At 48.2% G+C, this 20,113-nt stretch overlaps 2 protein-coding genes across 2 annotated transcripts; both read left to right on the forward strand.

Moving 5' to 3' along the window:
• Positions 1-360: 360 nt before the first annotated feature.
• On the forward strand, positions 361-13,861 carry INHBC (inhibin subunit beta C). The gene is made up of 2 exons (XM_037127113.2): positions 361-892; positions 10,285-13,861. The coding sequence occupies exons 1-2, from the start codon at positions 580-582 to the stop codon at positions 11,028-11,030; spliced, it is 1,059 nt and encodes a 352-aa protein (XP_036983008.2). The 5' UTR covers positions 361-579; the 3' UTR covers positions 11,031-13,861.
• A 1,976-nt stretch (positions 13,862-15,837) lies between these two features.
• On the forward strand, positions 15,838-17,754 carry INHBE (inhibin subunit beta E). Its single transcript, XM_037127111.2, has 2 exons — positions 15,838-16,454; positions 16,710-17,754. Exons 1-2 carry the CDS (start codon positions 16,145-16,147, stop codon positions 17,465-17,467), a joined length of 1,068 nt encoding a protein of 355 aa, XP_036983006.2. The 5' UTR covers positions 15,838-16,144; the 3' UTR covers positions 17,468-17,754.
• Positions 17,755-20,113: the final 2,359 nt, after the last annotated feature.

Consider the following 20,113-nt stretch of genomic DNA (forward strand, 5'->3'; position numbering starts at 1 on the left):
GCTACACCAGCCAGGGCCTAATAAATAAAATCTTAAAAAAAAAGAAAAATGCAACTCTCAAACTCTCAGTTACCTGCATGACAGTGACCTAAAGTGCCTATCAATGACCCCGTCTTGTTTGAAAGTCATTCTTTAATATCCTATCCTGAAACCTCTGATGTCTCCCTTTCCCGACCAGACTTCCCAGCAAGGCTGTTGCTCTAAAGAGGAATTTCATCTCTAACCTTTGTCCCCAGGCATGTCAGCTCACATGGGCACCCCAGCATCTCCCAGCATTGGCCCAGGAACACTTCTTTCCCCAAATAAACCAACAACCTCCGCTAACATCCCCCACTCTGTGCTTTCAGTGATTACACGTTAGTGGCTTCTGCCAAGTTCTACCTGTAACTGGCTTCCTCTCTCAAGTCAGATGTTTGGCTGCTCCATCCCCTGCAACAAGAGTCATGCCAGCTGGACACACTCTCCTTCCTGGGCCTCTGGTGGCCAGCACAGAGCCCCAAACACAGCTGTTGAGACCCTGAGCCTGGGGGTTTGTGGCTGTGTTTCAACTGTGTCACTCAAGGCTGGCCTACCCCAAAAATGATCTCCTCATTGCTCCTGGCCTTCCTATTCCTGGCTGTGGTCACAGTGGCCACTCCCAGAGCTGACAGTCAATGTCTGGCATGTGGGAAGCATGCCTTGGACCTGGAGAGCCAGCGGAAGCTGCTTCTTCACCTGGCCAAAAGAAGCATCTTGGACAAGCTGCACCTCAGCCAGAGCCCAACACTGAGCCGGCCAGTGTCCAGAGCTGCTCTGAGGACAGTGCTGCAGCACCTTCATGGGCCCCAACAGCGGGTGCTTCCGGAGGCTGACCCAGGACAGGAATATGAGATCATCAGCTTTGCTGAGACAGGTAGGTTCCTGATCTGCAGATCTTCCTCAAAACCTCACCTATCAGGGAAAGGAACAGTGTCTTCCCCAACCTCACCTCTGATTCTCTCCCCCAAACCATCCAATTCTTTCCTCCCAGCACCTGTAATCTCCTAATCCAGGGCTCCCACCCCCTGCCCCATTTCTCTCTTATAGTTAAGCCATGACTAATGGGCAGCTGGCAAGTGGGTAAATTTCACTTCTTTTGAGATACTCTGCACCCATCACCTTTAGCTCATCTCTCTAAAGGCCTCACAAACTTCCCCAGGCTGTGGTGTGCCCATCCACTATGCTGGCCTGGACCCAGAAACTATAAGCTTGGGATTCTGTCTCTCCTCTGGCTCAGGATCCAGCCTCTCCATCCTCTCCATCTCCCCTCCTCCAGATCCCTCATTTGGGTAAAAGGGCAAAAGGAAAAATACCAGGACTATAATACCTGTCCAATCCACCCCTGCCCTCTTGCCTTGATACCTGTTACCCACATCTGAACAGGATCAAAATGGGACATAGAAAGGTAGATAGAAGATAGAAGAGGAGAGAGTTACTTCCATAGAGGGGAGAGAAGTTGGAGAATTTAGTGAGCAGATGGAGGGAAAAATCAAGAATTTGGTGACAGTACCTTAAAAACAGAACACAGAGTGTTCTGACCTCTGAGCTTTCTGCAAGTGCTTTCTTAGGTTTGAAATGCCCTTCCCATTCCTGGCCCATTTTCCATGGTCAGCACTTCAAGGCCCAGCACCCCTATCCTCAAAAAAACCCACCCTGACCTCAGGGTGAGGTGCTCCCTCCTTGGTGGCCCCCCACACTCTTACATTGAACCTGAACTCTCTGTGTAAATTTGCCTGCTTCCAGGTTTTCTATAAAGCCTGTCTTCCAATAGGATATCAACCCCTTGAGGTCAGGAAATGTCATTTATTCCTCATGTTATCACCAGAGATTAGTGCATAGTAGAAATAACTTAGATAATGTTTACTGTACTGTGTTTAAGCCTTTTACATGTACTAACTCCATGAGATCCATCCTCCCAACAGCTCGGTGAGGCAAGTACTATTGTTATCCCCATTTTAGAGGGGATGAAACTGAGGCAAAAAGGTTGAGTAACTTGCCCAAGGTCACATGACTGGTAAGCAGTGCAGTCAGCCATGGCTCTGGAATCCATGGCCTTGAGCACAGCACCACTCTGCCTCTCCCAAACATAGTAGGTACGCAACAAACATTGGTTGCGTTAAACAACCAAATCACACTGTGGGTCAGTTTGACCACAGTTTAGAGTCCCCAGTGATGGATAAGAACTTATTCTAGTTCAAAATGTGTTTCTGCTCATGGTTAAGAATACAACTCTAGAGCCAGATAGCCCGGGCTCAGATTCTTGCTCAGACACTTAACTACTGCATTACTTGGGTCGTTAATAGTTTTCTCCCGTGTAAAATGGGGATCATTAGAGGACAGCTGAGATAATTCAGTGAGCTAATACAGGTAATATACTTAGAAAGCTAAGATGGGAGGAAACAGGAAATAGAAGACTCAATTCCTGACCATGAGGGGTTTTGCTGCTGCTGCTGCTAAAAATAAATGAATTTAGAATATAAGGCAGAATGAAATAAATGTTACATGGGGTCACAAGAGCTTGCTGGACCAGAAGTGACTCACTGGGACCTGGTTAGACAAGGAAGCCTTTCAGAAATATATTGCAAATGGGGTGCCATTGTAGAGTAAGTTTGACTTCAATGGGTAGAGAATGGTAAATGACATCTTAAATGGAAGGGAAACACATGGTTAAAAGTCTGAAGGAGTAGACTGTGTTTGGAGTTGAAAAGTAGTTTGGAGTGTCTTAGCATTGGTGGACTGATGTCCATGAGTCCCCTGAACACTGAAATCCTGGCTGGTTTGGGTTTTTTTCCCCCACCTTTGAATCCCTGACACTTAACCTAGTTCCAGGCACATTGTGACAATAATAATGGTTACCAGGTATTAAGTGTACCTGACTCATCTCATGTAATTCTCACAACCATCCTATAAAGTAGACTTTAGTATTCCCAACCTATGAATGCAAAAAACTGAGATTCGAAAAAGATCATTTACATGGCCAAGGTCATACAGCTTGCAAGGGGCAGAATTCAAACAATTCTCTCTGACTTCAAAGTCTGTATAGTTTCCACATATTTGCTAATCAATGAATGACTACAATGTTCAGGCCAGAGAGGGCCTGATGAGATAAGGTTTGAACGTGAGAATGACTGATGCCTGCATTTTGCCTTTCACATTTAAGTATTTTAGCTTGAAGTTTTCATTCCAGTTTAAGTTATCTACACCATAACGTGAAAGAAAGACCTGAAAATTGTTCTTGCTGGGGTATGAAGACAGAGAGTTTGGGGCTCCGGGGAAACTAGGAGAGGGGCCTTAAGTGGTCATCCTAGAACTGGCTCATACTGGCTCATGAGGGCTGATTGTAAATAGGTCCCAACTCTGCATCTAGTGACATCATATTGATAGTTTGAAATCAGTCATGGTGAAAGAATTTGTACCACAGAAATTGGCAGATACCATAAATCAGGGGCATTTTTTCCCTTCTAGAATCTAGTTGTTAAATATTTACCAGCATACCACTCATTGCCTGTGACCTACAAATCCGAGTTAACTGCCTCCCACACACCCAATATACAATGCTGAGACAGGGCCAGGATAACTGTAATGGGTACTCCTGTTCAAAATGGGAGATGGGGAAGTGGGAGGCACAGAGCAGTCACCACTGATCCATGAAAATTCTGATCTAGCCAGGTGCATATCTCAGTCTATCCCAAATCCAGAATTCCCTTGGTCAGGGCCTGCTTCTGCTCCCTGGTAAGTGTTTCCTCTCCTCTCCAGAACAGTCCACCACTGCTCTCCTGGACTTCTAGAGCCACTCTCTCAGCCCTTGGCTCCACTCTCTGCAATGTCTTCTCTTTTACATAAGCAATGACCTGTGTTTGTGGCTGAGTAGTTTTCTCAGCCTTTTTCCTGTCCAAAGAAGTCAGGGGCCCAGAGTTTCTTTTCATTCTGAATTGTCTCTGTCCCTTTAGTCCAAACTGTACTGCCTTCACTATAAAAACTCTCTGGACCTTCTTATATAAATTATAGTCTACTCATTTAGACAAAAGGCACTTCACTCTGTCAAGACAGACCTCTTCTTAGGTTACAAATCAGGGTGTTGTGGGACACAACTCTTAAGATTCTTAGAAGCCCTTTTGTCTAGTTCAGTGGGTCTATAGAACATCATCTCGGGTTTTAGATCTTAAGAAAGATGTTAGATCTTAGTAAAGGGTCTTATGGCTGACCCTTTATTTGTTTTGATCTTCACATCAAGACCATGTTTTAGTGGCAGTGCCCTGGATTTGATTTTTGCCCCTAGACCATTTCTTATTTGAAGAACCTTTTGCCAGACAGACAAGGAATGAAAAAATATTTTATTGTTCAATCTAGCAAGTCTTGTTTGAAATATTGCATCCAAAATTCTGCAGAAAAATTAAACAGTTCTTATAATAAGACAGCTAAAATAAGCCAAATGACACTTTCTGCATTCTGCCTGGAAATATCTTCAGCTAAATTCACAACTTTGTTAGATATCATTTCTAGCTTCCAAGTTACCACAGCCGATAGCCAGTACATAACACAGTTCCCCCTTCTCTGGCTTCCAAAAGCAATTTCCTGGGTGCTCTTCTTGCCTTTACTAACAATCTCTTCACCATCCTTACAACCTCTGCCTGCCACCCACTTGCAAAGCCAATGCTACATATTTTAGGTCTTTATTATGGAACACCTTACTTCTAATATTAGTTTCTGTTTTAGTTATCCATTAATATTATAAACTAGCCCAAATATAGAGGCTTAAAAGAAAAAGCTCCATATTTCTCATGATTTTTTGGTTTGACTGGGATTATCTGGGCAGTTCTGCTCCATGTGGTCTAGCTAAGGTTCCTCATGTATCTGCATTCAGCCAGGAGCTCAGATGGGGCTAGAACATCCAAGATGGTCTTTGACCCTCCAAAGTCTCTCTCCATACAGCTTCTCATCACTCAGTATAGCTTCCAAGTTTCTCTGAAGCATGGTTGTTGACTTCCAAAACAATGAAGTCTCAGTGTGTAAGTACTTATCAAGCTTTGGCTTGCACTGTGCTTGCCTGTGTCTCACTGACCAAATCAAGTTACATGGCCAAGCCCAGAGTTAGTATGGGAAGAAATTGCACAAAGCCATGAATATAGGGGGCTGCTGTTCATTGGGAGGCAACAATGTAATAGTCTACCACAACCCCTGTGGATCATGTGTCTGCTTGCCATGACTAGGGTGACTTAAGAGGTCCTAACAGTAAGGTGTTTAGTGACCTAGCAAGAAAAGATTAGTTGGGCCAATCAGACCCTTCTAGGATTTTGGAATTGAAACAATGGAAGATCAGCTCACTTCACTAGGAGGAGGTGAGTAAAAGGTTATGTAGACTCAGGACCTGGGGCCACCATTTTGCGAGCTTAGGAAGCTGACGGAGAGGCAGAAGTATATTGACGGAGAGAAAAGAATGAAGTAAACTCAGACTTCCGCCAAGATAGAAGCATAGGTGGAGACACCGTGCTTTCTCACACAACCAAGTTTAGAGACAACAAAATATTAGCAACAGAAAACACAGCCAGTTTGCAACAACATGGATGTAACTGGAAAGCATTATGCTGAGTGAAATAGGCCAGGCATTAAAGGACAAATACCATATGATCTCACCTTTGACAGGAAGCTAAACAATAAAACAAACAAGCAAACAGAATAAAAACAAAGACACTGAAATAGAGAACAAGTGGGCAGTGACCAGAGGGGAGAGGGAAGGGAATTTAAGGGGAAAAATGGGGAGGGATTTTGAGGAACAAGTATGAAAGACACAGGGATGAGTACTGGGGAAGGGGGGGGGGCCGGAATGGGAGGGAGGTGGGGAGACAGGGCGGGGGGGTTGGGATGGGAGAAATAGACAAAAAATGTACTTGAAAAATAATTAAATAAAAATTAAAAAAAAAAAAAAAACACAGCCAGAACACAGAAAATTGAACTTTTCGGAAGTCCAATAACAACGAATTCTTCAGCCTGACTGGTAAGAGGGGCGAAACCAGCAGCTGGTGGAGCGGGGTTGCACAGGAAAACTTGGTCAGCTGGACTCAGGTGCGTGGATCTCAGGCATGGGGTTGCAAAGGGCCGACCCAGTGAGCGACCCGTAGATCCAGCGAGGGAGCGGGCAGTGAGACAGGACCAAGCGGGTCCCAGCGACGGGAGGCAGCAGAGACAGCCGCCATTTCCCGGCTCTGACCCCACCCCCACATAGAGCATCACAACCCAGCGACCTGAGCAACCCTACCCTGGTGAACACCTAAGGCTTTGCTCCTCACCCAGCGGCGGGAAGCAGGAGAGGGGGATGCCGTTTCCCCACTCTGACCCCGCCACCACATACAGCGTCACAACCCAGCAACCCCACCCTGGAGGCCCCACCCCGCCCCGAAGGTTCTGCTCCTCATACTTAATGGGCACCAACAGACCAAAAATGGCTCAAGAGGATCTCAAAGCCCCAGAGTCCATAAACCTAAGTGACGAAGAAATAGCCAAACTTTCAGATGCACAGTTCAAAACACTGGTCATCAGGATGCTCACAGAACTGGTTGATTTTAGTCACAAATTAGAGAACATATGAAGGCTAAACTAATTGAAATGAATGGCAATGAACAGGAAACCAATAGTAATGGAAAGGAAACTGGGAATCAAATCAAAGGAGTGGACCAGAAGGAGGATAAAAATGACCAACCAGTAAAGAATGAAGAAACAAGAATTCAAAAAAAACGAGGAGAGACTTAGGAATCTCCAGGACATCTTTAAACGCTCCAACATCCGAATTATAGGGGTACCAGAAGGGGGAAAGGAACAGCCATCAGTAGAAAACTTATTTGAACAAATAATAAAGGAGAATTTCCCCAATCTGGCAAAGGAAATAGACTTCCAGGAAATCCAGGAAGCTCAGAGAGTCCCAAAGAAGTTGGAACCAAGAAGAAACACACCAAGGCACATCATAATTACATTAGCCAAGATTAAGATGAAGAAGAGAATCCTAGAAGCAGCAAGAGCTAAGGGGACAGTCACCTACAAAGGAGTTCCCATCAGACTGTCAGCTGATTTCTCAAAAGAGACCTTACAGGCAAGAAGGGGCTGGAAAGAGGTATTCCAAAACATAAAATCCAAAGACCTACAACCAAGATTGATCTATCCAGCAAAACTTTCATTTAGAGTGGTAGAGCAGATAAAGTGCTTCTCAGATAAGGTTAAATTCAAGGAGTTCATCATCACCAAGCCCTTATTATATGAAATGTTAAAGGGACTTATCTGAGAAAAAGAAGATAAAAAAGATGAACAGTGAAAGGACAGCAAACTCACAGTTATTAACAACCACATCTAAAACAAAAGCAAACGAAGAGGACAGCTAGATCAGGAGCAGAACCATAGAAATAAAGATCTCATGGAGGGTTAGCAACAGGGGAGTGGGAGGAGAAGGGGGGAAAAGGTACAGAAAATAAGTAGCATAGATGGTAAGTAGAAAATAGATGGGGGGAGGGCAAGAATAGTATGGGAAATATGGAATCCAAAGAACTTGAGACACATGGTCATAAACTAAAGGGGGGCAATAGTAGGGAGGGTGCAAGGTGGAGGGGAATGAAGGTGGGGAGTAGAACAACTGTAATGGCATAATCAATAAAATAAAATTTTTTTAAAAAGAATGAAGTAAACTTACACAGAGACTAAGATGAGAGATATGTGTTGGCTCTGAGAGCTGTCAAGAGCAGCTTTATTCTTGACTTTCCAATTCATGTGTAGCTTAGTTGAACTTTATTTTCTGCCCTTTTATATCCATGAAAGTTTCTCTGGCATTTCCACAATAAAGCACTCTTTACTTGATAAAGAAAAAAAAATACTAGCTAAGACCAAATCATAATGGGAATAAAACTGCTTCCCAAAAGAGTTTGGACTTTATTCATCAATAAGGTTTTTGAGATGATGAATTTCATAATCTAGCCAAGTTTTTGGAAAATAACTCTGGTGTCAATGTAAAATAAGAATTAAAGAAATGAAAGACCATTCGTTCAAAAAAATTTATTGAGCGTAGACTAGGTGTTTAGTACTAAGTGAACCAGGCAATGGTGAACCATACAAGCACAATCTCTACCTTCATGGAATTTATATTCTAGCTGGTTTGGGGTGGGGGAGGAGAGGAGGGAAGGAGAGGCACATAGTAAGCAAATAAAAAACCAAGATTTTTATAGAGAGTGGTAGTGGCTACAAATATAAGCAAGATCATGTTTTAGAGAGATGCAGATAGAATCGAAGGCTGCCTCAGATGGGCTAGTCAGGGAAGCCTCCCTGAAAAGGAGACATTTGAGCTGAATGCCAAAAGGGAGCCAGTCATTAAAAAGTCTTGGAAAGACATTCCAGTCAGGGGAAATAGCAAGTTCAAAGGCCATGAAGTGGATCCATGTTTGGTGAGTTCAAGGAACAGAAAAAAGCTATAGACTGAATATAGTAAAAAAATGTCACAATGTCTAATCACATAAGTTTTCTATGTTAAGGGATTTTGATTGTATTCAAATAGTACATGAGAAGACTTTGAAAGATTTTGAGCTGAGGTTAAGCTGACCACACTTATGTAATAAAAAGATCATTCTGGCTGATATGTGGAGAATGGTTTGGAGGGCAAGAGTAAACCACTTAGGAAGCTGTTAACATAGTTCAAGAAAAAGATGATTGTGGGTTGAACTAATGCAGTGATTTTCGACTGATGTGCTGCAAGAATTTTTAAAACATGCAACATCTGACTATTTAGTCAAGGGCACTGACCTTTTTCCCTTAGATTGTCAAATTTAAAAAATGACAACAGCCAACACAACAGCAGTCATCCAGTGTCCATGAATCCAAATTAGACCTATTTTTTTGTCAGATCAGCAAAAAAATATCTTTTTTGGTGTGCTGCAGAATGCTAGTAATTAGTTTATGTGTCCCAGAAGATGAAAAAAGGTTGAAAATCACTGAACTAAAGTATAGTAAAGGAGATGGGATAAGTGAAATTATATTATAAGTTGGAGGTAGCAATGAGAGATCTTGCAGCTAATTTCCAAGTAGGGGATGATGGCAATCAAGGTTTTGGCTTAAGCAGTACATTTTTAGGGAAGGGGAAGATTGAAGAAGGACAAGGTTTGGGAAGGTAAAACTAGAGTTCCTCTTTGAACATGAAAAATTTTAGATATCATTGGATAACCAAGTGGATTATCAAATCAGTAGCTGGATATAAAAGCCTGAGGCTTGGGGAGGGATCTGGACCAGGGATATGTAGATGAAACTGAAAGCCATGGGAACTGATGAGACCATTTTGAGATAGGGTGCAGATATAGAAGAGAAGGAGAAGGGAGGTTAGGACCTCCAACACATAGAGGTTAGGCAGAGAAAGAGGAGCTGTCAGCAAAAGAAACGTAGATGGAGTGACCAGTGTCACAAAAGCCAGGATGAAAAAAAAACATGTCAAGAAGGAGACAATAGTTAAGTGTGTCGAACATTGCTTATAGGTTAAGTAAGATGAGTGTAAAGAGATGAAACCACTGGACTCGGCAACATGGTAGGTGTTGGTGAACCTGACTAGAGTAATTTCAGTGGAGTGGAGAGAATATAAACCCAACTAAAGGGTTTCAACAGGGCACATGAGGGATGCAGAGGGGAAACAGGGCAATAGTAAATCATAAGGGTAGGGAGAAATGCGTAGACATTAGAACCATTGTGGTGAGGGACTGGACATGGTGAGAGAGGTGACCACAGGGCTTCTAGAGATGTCAAGGAAGGCAGTGATGCCACCAATTCTAGAAACAAAAAGAGAATTCTATAAGAAAGAAAATAAGGATTTCCATTTTGGAAAAACTGAATTTAATGTTTGGGCAGGACATTCATGTGTCCTGAAGCTTGGTGACTCCCAAATCTTTATGTCCAGTCCAGAGGTGCAAAATGGTCTGGACTGGACATGCCGATTTGGGAATCACCAGAATAAAAATTGTTTTAACCAACCATGTGTGTGGGTAAGAGCTCCACTCAGTGTAAAAGGCAAATTCTGGAGAAGTCTTGCATTAAAATGATGGTCAGAAAAAGAAAAGCCAACAAAGAAAATCAAGGAAGAATCATGAGAGAATTGTGTAATAGATGCCAAGAGAGAAAAGATTTCAAGAAGGAAAGAGTGGTTAACAATGCTAACAATGTGGTCAGGAATGAACGGGCTGAGCATAGAGAGGTAGCTGATCAAATTGACACTCTGAAGGCCACAATGACCAAGACTTCTTGTGTCCACAGGCCTCTCCAACATCAACCATACTCGCCTTGATTTCCACTTCTTCTCTGATAGAACTGCTGGTGGTATGGAGATCCTGCAGGCTACCCTCATGTTCTTTGTGCAGCTCCCACCCAATACCACCTGGACTTTGAAGGTGAGGGTCTTTGTGCTAGTCCCACATGATGCCAACCTCACCTTGGCCACTCAGCATCTGCTGGAGGTAGATGCCAGTGGCTGGCACCAGCTCCTTCTGGGACCTGAAGCTCAGGCCGCCTGCAGCCAAGGACACCTGACCCTGGAACTTGTACCTGAAGGCCAGGTAGCCCAGAGCTCAGTCATCTTGGGTGGGGCTGCCCATAGACCTTTTGTGACAGCCAAGGTGAAAGTTGGGGGCAAGCACCGGGTTCGACGGCATGGAATCGATTGCCAGGGTGGGTCCAGGATGTGCTGTCGACAAGAGTTCTTTGTGGACTTCCGTGAGATTGGCTGGCACGACTGGATCATTCAGCCCGAGGGCTACGCAATGAACTTCTGCACAGGGCAGTGCCCAGTGCATGTGGCAGGCATGCCTGGCATTGCTGCCTCCTTTCACACAGCAGTGCTCAATCTTCTCAAGACCAACACAGCTATAGGCACCACTGGAGGGGGCTCATGCTGTGTGCCCACAGCCCGGCGCCCTCTGTCTCTGCTCTACTATGATAGGGACAGCAACATCGTCAAGACTGATATACCTGACATGGTGGTAGAGGCCTGTGGGTGCAGTTAGTTTGTGTGTGATATGGGCAGCCCAAGGTGGGGTAGACAAATATGCCCCACAGAGGTGCCCTTCCTTGAGAGGAGGGACAGGTTCCATTACTGCCTCTGTCCAGAAGGTGCACTACCTCTTCTTGTGTTGGGAAATTATCCCAACTGTACCATCTTCGCAACCACCAGCTCCTCTCCTAGAGCACCAGCAAGCCCCCCCCCCCCCGTGCTCAACCATCATCCCAGAGACTCTGATTGACCTCCAACCGTGAGCAACACAATCTGGTTCCCAGGCAGACTTCTGTAGCCCACTCTTAATCCAAGCCAAAATGCACTGTGCCTCCCTGCCCTTTCCACTCAATGGCCTCCACTCAGGATCAGTTGACCCAGCCTCTTCTCTTGATTTTTTAGACTTTCAGAGAGACCCCCATCCTTGGTTTCACTAAAGATTAGATCAGCCCTGGCTGGTGTAGCTCAGTGGATTGAGCATGGGCCTGTGAAGCAAAGGGTTGCCAGTTCGATTCCCAGTCAGGGCACATGCCTGGGTTGCAGGCCAGGTCCCCAGTAGGGGCATGCGAGGCAACCACACATTGATGTTTCTCTCCCTCTCTTTCTCCTTCCCTTCCCCTCTCTCTAAAAATAAATAAATAAGATTAGATTAGATTACTGCCCTCTAAAATGAGGCTCATTCCTCTCTGTGTCTTGAGCCCCTTTCCTTCTTGCTTGCCCAGTTGTACTGCTAAGGCTCTCTTGGCACACCCACATCCGTTCTTTGTCCTTCTCTTCCCTGTTCTATGCCCTTGCAGGCTAACTCACTTGAGTTCCTTTGGCCCCTGCTTCCTGCTGAGTTTGACTAAGGGGAAACACAGGCAAGAATTCAGGGTCTTTGTTATTCCTGCTCCCTCAGCCTAAGTGCCAGGGTTCTGTGTGACTGTGGTGTGACCACATCCCTATAGCTCTGGCTCCCTTCTTCCATGGTTCTAGCTCTGTTCGAATTCTGATGTCACTGCTTCCACACTAGAGGCTTATAATGGCTTTCCACTCTTACCAGTCCCTAGATATTTCAGCATCCCTCACTGGGTCCCTTCAACCTGCTCATACCTCTGTAAAGAAGTCCTTCATTAAGTCTTCTCAGTGGGGCCAATGCAGATAGCTGAGTGGGTCTTCTGTGCCCTGCCAGGACCCTGACTGACATGCCAGAGGACCCACAGCCTGCCCCTCCTGCCCACTTCTGCTCTCTCCTCACACAGGTTCCCTGGGGCTGAGCTGTTGTGTCTAACCCATACTTCATGCTGCTCCCTTCCCCAGGCTGTCTGCCCTTCTTTATTAGGCCCCCTCCACCCTCTCAGAATCATCTTTGCTGGTCTCAAGGCTAATAAAGACCTGAGTTTTACCTACTCCTCTCCTTGTCCTGTACTCGCTCCAAGACATAAGACAGATCACTGCTCAATGGGCAAGTAGGCTGACGACCTGTGGGCATACACATAATGGGAGGCAGAGAATAGCTCAGAGATGGCTGTCTTCCTTCCACCAGTCCCCAGGGCTCCATCCAGGAGTCCTGCTTAGAAGTTGGAGCTGGCTGAGGGCTACCAGAGTCGGGCAGGGGACAAAAAAGGAAAGCCTGGGGTGGAAAGAGGGAGGCATTTGCTCTGACTGGGTTCTTCTTAAACCAGTGATTTTCAAGCTGTGTGCCACAAGAATTTTTAAAGCATGCAGGAATGATGATCTCTTTTCCCTTAGACTGTCAAATAAAAAAATGACCACAGCCCACTTACAATAACCATCCGGTGTGTATGCCCTGTACTGGGCCATAAGTACATAGGTCATATAATGGAGTTGCATCTTCTGGGTCATGTCGCATAATAAGGTTGTGTCTTGGTAGCAGAAATCCCTCTGTACGAGTATAGACACCTGATCTTTAAAAAATCATATTGGAGCAAAAAGGTAATTACTCCTATTTTTCAATCAACCAAAATTATACCTATTTTTGTCAGATTGGCAAAAATATGATTCTTGGCATGCAGCAGAATTTTAGTGATGAGTTTATGTGTGCCATGAGATGAACAAAGTTGAAAATCGCTGCTCTAGACCTTTGCCCTCTTCCCCCACCATCTCCTCACTTTAGTTGGACAGCGCTGAACCATGGGGTCAATATTGTCTGTAGCCCAAGGCCGAGTGTTTGCAAAACCCATGTGTCCTTTGGATTACGTGATGTCTGTGTTTGCTCAGTTTATAACCCCCTTCTGCCAGGGTCCGAGGGCCCTGGAACAGGAGCCCTAGGGGAGGAAGTCCGAAAGGGACGCCCTGGGCGACTGCAGGTCTGAGCTGCTGAGCCTCCCGGACAAACTCCATGGAAGTCATCCCGCCTCTGACCTGAGATCTTTTTCTAAGGAGAGACTCTAAGGAAATCCGGTACCTCTCCCCTCACCCCACATCCCTCCCAGATATAAGTTCCCTCCCTCCCACTACAACATCAGTGACCAGGGCCAAGACTCAGGGGAGGTGATGTGAGGCACTTGCCTTAGGGGCAAAACTTTGAGGGGATGACAGAAATATTCATCAATCAGGATAAATAATATCTTAATTCAGTATTTTTAAAACATCAAAATCAATGCAAAACATTCATGGTGAAAAAAATGTCAAATTTTTAAAGGAACACAGGATTAGTATTATTCCTCTTCTTCAGCTCTGCCTTTTATAACAAGAGAAAAGAGTGAGTCTGTCTGCTTTCAAACCTTTTCTTCCAGAGTTCCCTGACCCCTAACTCTACACTGCCAAGCTTTTCTCATTTGGGCAAGATAATCACTCAGGATTCTTCTACTTCCTTACCCACCCCTAAGCCTCGTCACTACCCCCCAGTCCCAATCGGGTTAGTGGTAGGGCGAGCCTGTGAGGCAGATGGCTGGGGTATTTATAACCCAGGAGCACTTCTTGGGAAAAGTGACTAAGATACAGAGAGCATATTTATAGCTAGGTTCTGACGTAAGTGTCAGTGGGGAGGTAGGGCCAGGCCGGGCACAGCAGCATGAGGGTAGGAAGAGCTGGAAATTGGGGGCACCTGACAGAGAGGGTAGGCGAGAGGTGGGGTCAGTGACTCCTGCAGCCACTTCTTGCTGCTTCTCTTGGCTCTGTCTCCTGGTACCAACAGGTAAGCCCTCTGAAACACCACCGTGAGCAGAAACCTCTGCTTTGGAGTTTACAGTCCAGACCCCCGGGCTTGGAGGGCTGTCACCAGCCCAACCAACAGAGAGGGAAGCTGAGAGCTGGGGAGAGCACTGGACAGAGGAGCTTGAGTGTTTCAGGACATGGGCAGAAATGCAGGGTGGACGGGAGGGGCTATAAAGTCTCACTGTCCCTTCTCCCTGCTCCTCCCTACATGGTGCCCTGAGTTTCTAGGAAGAGCCTCGCCCCCATCACCAAGCTCCATTGCCACCTGTCAGTGCGATGAGGTCCAAAGCCAAAGGTAGCAGTGAAGTGGGTCCCGACGACAGCCTCTGCTGTCTGGCAGTGGCAAGATGAGAGAGCTGAAGGACCAGCTTCTCTCCTGTTAAAGAGTCAGAGTCCCCAGAGTGAGAGGACTGGGAAGCGCTGCCTCTCTCCACTCACTAGGCAGCCCCTTCTCTGGGAAACTGGTCAACTCTAAGCCAGCTGCTGTCCAGTAGCTCAGCACTGCCACATGGTGGACATTGACGGTACTGAGACCCAGCCTTCAAAGCACCACCTGTCTTCCCCTGGTGCCAGATCTAGCAGTTTCTTTTGTCAGCCCCCACTGGCTAAATAAATAGTGGAGAGATGAATAAAATGGAGTGGGGGCACATTTTCAAATCACTCTCACCTCCTCCCTTCTTCTTGAAGAAACTGGGGCATAAGGAGAAAGGCCAGCATGAGGCCTTCCCTTTGAGTTAAAGGTGACGGGGGCCTTGGCCCTCCCACTTCAGAGCAGCGAGGAAGTGTGGTAAGTAGGGCTGGGACTGCAACTAAGGTGGCTGCGCTCTTTCTGTTTTGCTCTACACTTAAAAGTCCTTACGCCACCCATTTCTCACTCCAATTCACAGAGACCTGGCACCATTTCTAGGATGCGCCACATTTAGGCAACTCTCACGGGCCCCTCAAGAGAACCAGCAGCTGGCTATGGCCCTCCCAAGTCCCATGCCCTCTGCCAGCCTCAGTGGACTCTGCCTTCCTGTAAGATTGCGTCACCCTTGCCCCCCACCTCTCTGGGCTTTCCCAGGCATCACAGTAACATGCCAATCCCATGCCCCTGCCCTCCTCCACATTGTGCTCCAGTCCAACTGGACTTTGGGCGGCCAGCACAGGCAGGGTCAAGGGGTGACTTCTGTGTCTCGTGGCACTGCCACCTTGGCCTGGGCAAAAGGACTCCGTTCCCCCTACCCCTTCTCCCCAACCTCTCACCCTTGCCCCAGGCTCATAGCTAGAAACAGAGGCCCGAGTTCTCCTTCTTGCCCAGAGACCCCAGAGAAATAACCACTGGAACTCACAAGTGCATTGTGGAAACTGCTGTAGCTGTGGCCACAGAATGACCTAGAAAAGCTGAAGGAATGACAGGGAAACTGCCCCTCCCCACCTTGCTATATGGAGTTCCCTCCCCCAAGTCCCAGACCTTGAGGACTGACCATGTGAAATCATCCTCTTTCTTGCATCATGCATGTCCACATTGCCCCCCAACCCCCATACCCCTACCTTAATCTCAGTGACCATGGCCAGATGGTGAAACCTGAGCTCCAGGGGCGGGGCTGGGGGGGACATCTACCCCCTGCAGGGGCTTGATAGGCAGCAGAGCTGGCCAATCTGGGGCTCAGAGGGTAAGTCTGCCGGCTGACCAGGAGATGAGGGAGCCCCAGGCTTCAGGCTCTAAAGAGGCTCCAGTCAGTAACTAGACTTGAGCGGTGAGGGTCAAACTGGCAGACTGTGCTAAACTCAACTACCCATCGGACCGTCCACTTTCCCCTGGGCAATAGAAGACAGGTGGCTTGACCCTGGGCTAAGGGTAGGTGTGGCACTAGTGTCTGCTGCTGCTTTGCCCTCATCCGCCTCTCCACAAAAGCAGACTCAATATAAGAAGAAGCAACTGCCCACCGAGGCTCCGGTCCTGACCTGGGGCCATTCACCAGGATCATGAGGGTCCCTGGTGTTCATCTCCAGCTGGTGCTACTGTGGGGGGTGGTGCTTCGGGCACTAATGGCACAGGGGGCAAGGTCTGTGTGTCCCTCCTGTGGGGTCCCCACACTGGCACCCCAAGCAGAACGGGCTCTGGTCCTGGAGTTAGCCAAGCAGCAAATCCTGGAGGGGCTGCAGCTGACCAGTCGTCCCAGGATAGCTAACCCACCGCCCCAGGCGGCACTGACCAGAGCTCTCCGGAGACTGCAGCAGGGGAGCGCGGCTCCCACGAGTGGGGAGGAAGTCATCGGCTTTGCCACCGCCACAGGTGGGTGAGGAGGAGACGGGCAGAAAGCGGAAGGAAAGGGAGGCAGAGAGGGAGACCGATGGGAAAGGCAGAGAGAGCCAGGTGTGGGCGGAGGAGGAGAAGTTGGGGCAGGGACGGACTGCAGAGGATGCGAGGCGGTCCCCGTGTCTTCTACAGGTGGGAGCTGGGGAGGGCAATGGGCAGGGCTTGGAGGAGCCTCAGAGGAGAGCTCCACGTCTGCTCCGTCCCTCAGTCCTTTCTCCACCTTTCTGGCAGACTCCTCCACTTCAGCCTGCAGCTCCACGCTCACCTTCCACGTGTCCACTCCTCGGTCCCACCGTCTGTACCACGCTCGCCTGTGGTTGCACGTGCTCCCCACCCTTCCGGGCACTCTGTACTTGAGGATCTTCCGATGGAGCCTAAGGAGGAGGCGCAGAGGGTCCCCCGCCTTCCTGGCTGAACACCAAATTACAACCCCCGGCTGGCATGCCCTAATTCTGCCCTCTAGTGGCTTGAGAGGTGAGGAGTCTCCTGTCCTGAGACTTCAACTGGACTGCAGACCCCTGGAAGGCAACAGCACAGCTGCCGGACTACCTCAACGGCTCCTGGACACAGAGGGAAACCAGCGGCCCTTCCTGGAGCTTAAGATTCGGCCCAGTGAGCTGGGAGCAGGGAGGGCCAGGAGGAGGACCCCCACCTGCGAGCCTGAGACACCCTTATGCTGTAGGCGAGACCATTATGTAGACTTTCAGGAACTGGGATGGCGGGACTGGATCCTGCAACCTGAGGGGTACCAGCTGAATTACTGCAGTGGGCAGTGCCCCTCCCACCTGGCTGGCAGTCCGGGCATTGCTGCTTCCTTCCATTCTGCTGTCTTCAGCCTCCTCAAGGCTAACAACCCTTGGTCCTTGGGTACCTCCTGCTGTGTCCCTACTGCCCGAAGACCTCTCTCTCTCCTCTACCTGAACCGTGATGGCAATGTGGTCAAAACAGATGTGCCGGATATGGTGGTGGAGGCCTGTGGCTGTAGCTAGCAAGAGGGCCTGAGGGTTTGAAGTAAAGAAATCAAGTTTGGGATTCCTAGGCAAAGGGCATCTGTGGCTAGAGGCATCAGATTCCTGATCTGCTGCACCCTCATCCAATGGGCCACATGGAGATATGACTAGGCTGACCCCCATGAGACCCGAATGGACACTTGATTGTCCAGACTCTGGCCTATTCCAGGCTGCCTGATGTGTGGGAAGATGGGAAACGTGTGTCCTCTGAAGGAATCTACCCAGAAAGCATGATTTCCTACCCTAAGCCCTATGAAAAAAAAATGGCAGAGGCAAGGGAGGGAGGGAGGGAGGGAGGGAAGGAGCAGGCAGAGAAAAATGACTCAGTCTCTCCCAAGAAGAGAGAGCCTCAAGTGAGAGAAGGAAGAAGCAGACTGGGGTCCAGTAGGCTTGGGGGCAGGGGAATCAGGCTGGCCGAGGGTCGGACTGTTGAAGTGCTTCAAGGGGGGGGCCGAGAAGGAGTGAGGCAAGGGGCTGAGGAAGGATGTTGGCAGAGCCCCAGAAATGGGGGTCAGGAGAGAGGAGTGCTGGGCCTGAGAAGTCCCTTGGTTTTTCCCGATGGGGGGTCAGGACCACAGGAGAGAAAAACATTTATAACGTCCCAATAAAAATGGGGAGAAATCAACAAGTGTGAGTTATGAAAAAGGGCTGGGGTGATGATGGTCCAGAACAGTGGTTCCCAAGGTATGGTCTGGGGGCCTCTGGGAATTTCTCCAGACCCTTTCAGGGGTGTCCACAGGGTCAAAATTAATTTCATAATAACGCTAGGAGGTTGTTTGTCTTTTTATTTTCACCATCTCAAAAGCGTACAGTGCAGTTTTCCAGAGGCTGTGTGACATGTGATTACATCATCTTTCTGACTTCATTGTTAATGGGATGTGTGCCTGTGTATTCTTGTGTTACAAAGTTTTTTTCGGTTTTAATTCCTAATATGGTAAATAGACATAAACCACATAAACAAAGACTCAGTAATTGCCCCGATCGGGTACTCCGTTGGTTGGAGCGTCATCCCATACACCAAAGGGCTTCAGGTTTGATCTCCAGTCAGGAGATCAAACCTAGGGTGAGGGGTCCATCCTCAGTTGGGGCACCTACAGGAGGTGACCAATCAATGTTTCTCTCTCTCTCTCTCTCTCTCTCTCTCTCAAATCAATAAAAATATATCCTCGGATGAGAATTTTTTTTAAAGCTCAATAATTTTAAAGGGTGTAAAGTGGTCTTGAAACCAAACATTTGAGAATTGCCGACCTAGAGAAAGCAGTGTGGGGAGAAAGCACTGTGCTCTAAACCAGCACTGGGGGGAAGACAGGGCACCTGGCTGGGACAGGAGCATGTGCAGGGTCCCTTCTTCTCCAGTGACCTCTGGTCTTGCTCGACCAGAGCTCTGGGTACGACTTGTGTCTGGGTCAAAGTCACGTGGGGGAGGAGGCTCAAACGGGGCTCGTTATATGTTCAGCACAGCTGCTGTCTATATGCGTCTGTTCTCAGACCTCTTCCTAGTTTCACCTTTTCTTCTACTGAACAGTTAACCTATTAACCCTCCAGACCCAAGGAGGTGGTGGTTCTTGGAAGCAGAGTTAGGATGTGGGAGGTCCGACGAAGGGGTAACAAGAAAGAAGGGACCCCTTTCCCCCACTATGCTTTCTCCTAAAGGAAGGTCAGAGGGAATAAAATAGCTGACCCTTCCCGGGTATCTGGTCACCATAGCAACACGAATCCAAAGAAACCGCACCCCCCTGTCAGACACTACCGCTCTGCACTAGCGGCCTCTGCCAGTGTGCCCCTCCGTGTCTTTGGGCTCATACAACCCGCTCCCTCCTGGACTCCTAACCGGGCTTTGGTGGGTGGCACCTGGGAAGCCTACTCCTTCAGTTTCCTCAGTTTCCTCTGCCTCGACTGCAAGGGGGTGTCATGTGCCAAAGGGGCCAGCAGAGGGAGCAGACAGCCTTGAGGAGCAGAAGGAGAGCGGGCGGCGCAGAGGTGCGGAGGTGGCCGCAGGCTCCAGAGCTTCCAGGCCAGAGAGAACACGGGTTCCTCCGGGACAGTACTTAAGTGCCAGGGTTCCTTAGTAACGAAACGAACACGCACTCTACACCCAGGGCCTCAGCCTCTGTTCCTCTTATGCTCCATAGACCCTTCACCTCCCTCCCAGGACCCCCAACCCAAGGCTGTCACAATTCTGTTTCCATGAAACCCCAACTCCGCCGTCCCAACCCTTCAAGTTAAAACCCAAAGGGTGAGGCCAGCTGATAAACTGCAGGGTGGCGGAATGCTCAGTTAGCACCAAAGTCGACGACCCTACCTCCAACATTATCTTTCTGGGATGAATGTTTTCGTTGTCCCCTTCTCGTCCCGCAATATATTTCTCAATCTGTTTTCTGGGTCTGGTTGAAGGCCTCTTCCTGGGCAGCCTATCCAATAATCCATGCCGGGATTTACTGCCCACCACCAGCAGCGTGTGGGGGGGGGTAGGCCGCATAGGGTCCCTCTAGGGAGGGGGAGGATCCTGGGGGTCCTGGGGGTGCAATAAGCCCGGCACCCCCTCTCTTGCTTCCAGCTACCCCGCCTCACCCTACTGAACGGCAAGAGGGAGGGAAATAGGAGGGAGTTGAAGGGCGAGCGGGA

This window comes from Artibeus jamaicensis, unplaced genomic scaffold (genome assembly GCF_021234435.1).
Source record: "Artibeus jamaicensis isolate MK-2021 breed Jamaican fruit bat unplaced genomic scaffold, CSHL_Jam_final contig_233, whole genome shotgun sequence".
In the NCBI taxonomy this organism is placed as follows: Eukaryota; Metazoa; Chordata; class Mammalia; order Chiroptera; family Phyllostomidae; genus Artibeus; species Artibeus jamaicensis.

Excerpts from the sequence above, each read along its gene's own strand:
- INHBE (XM_037127111.2), top strand. The coding sequence starts at position 16,145 with ATGAGGGTCCCTGGTGTTCATCTCCAGCTGGTGCTACTGTGGGGGGTG. Across the intron at positions 16,455-16,709 it reads CGGCTTTGCCACCGCCACAG|ACTCCTCCACTTCAGCCTGC; the intron begins GTGGGTGAGGAG and ends CCTTTCTGGCAG.
- INHBC (XM_037127113.2), top strand. The coding sequence starts at position 580 with ATGATCTCCTCATTGCTCCTGGCCTTCCTATTCCTGGCTGTGGTCACA. Across the intron at positions 893-10,284 it reads CATCAGCTTTGCTGAGACAG|GCCTCTCCAACATCAACCAT; the intron begins GTAGGTTCCTGA and ends TTGTGTCCACAG.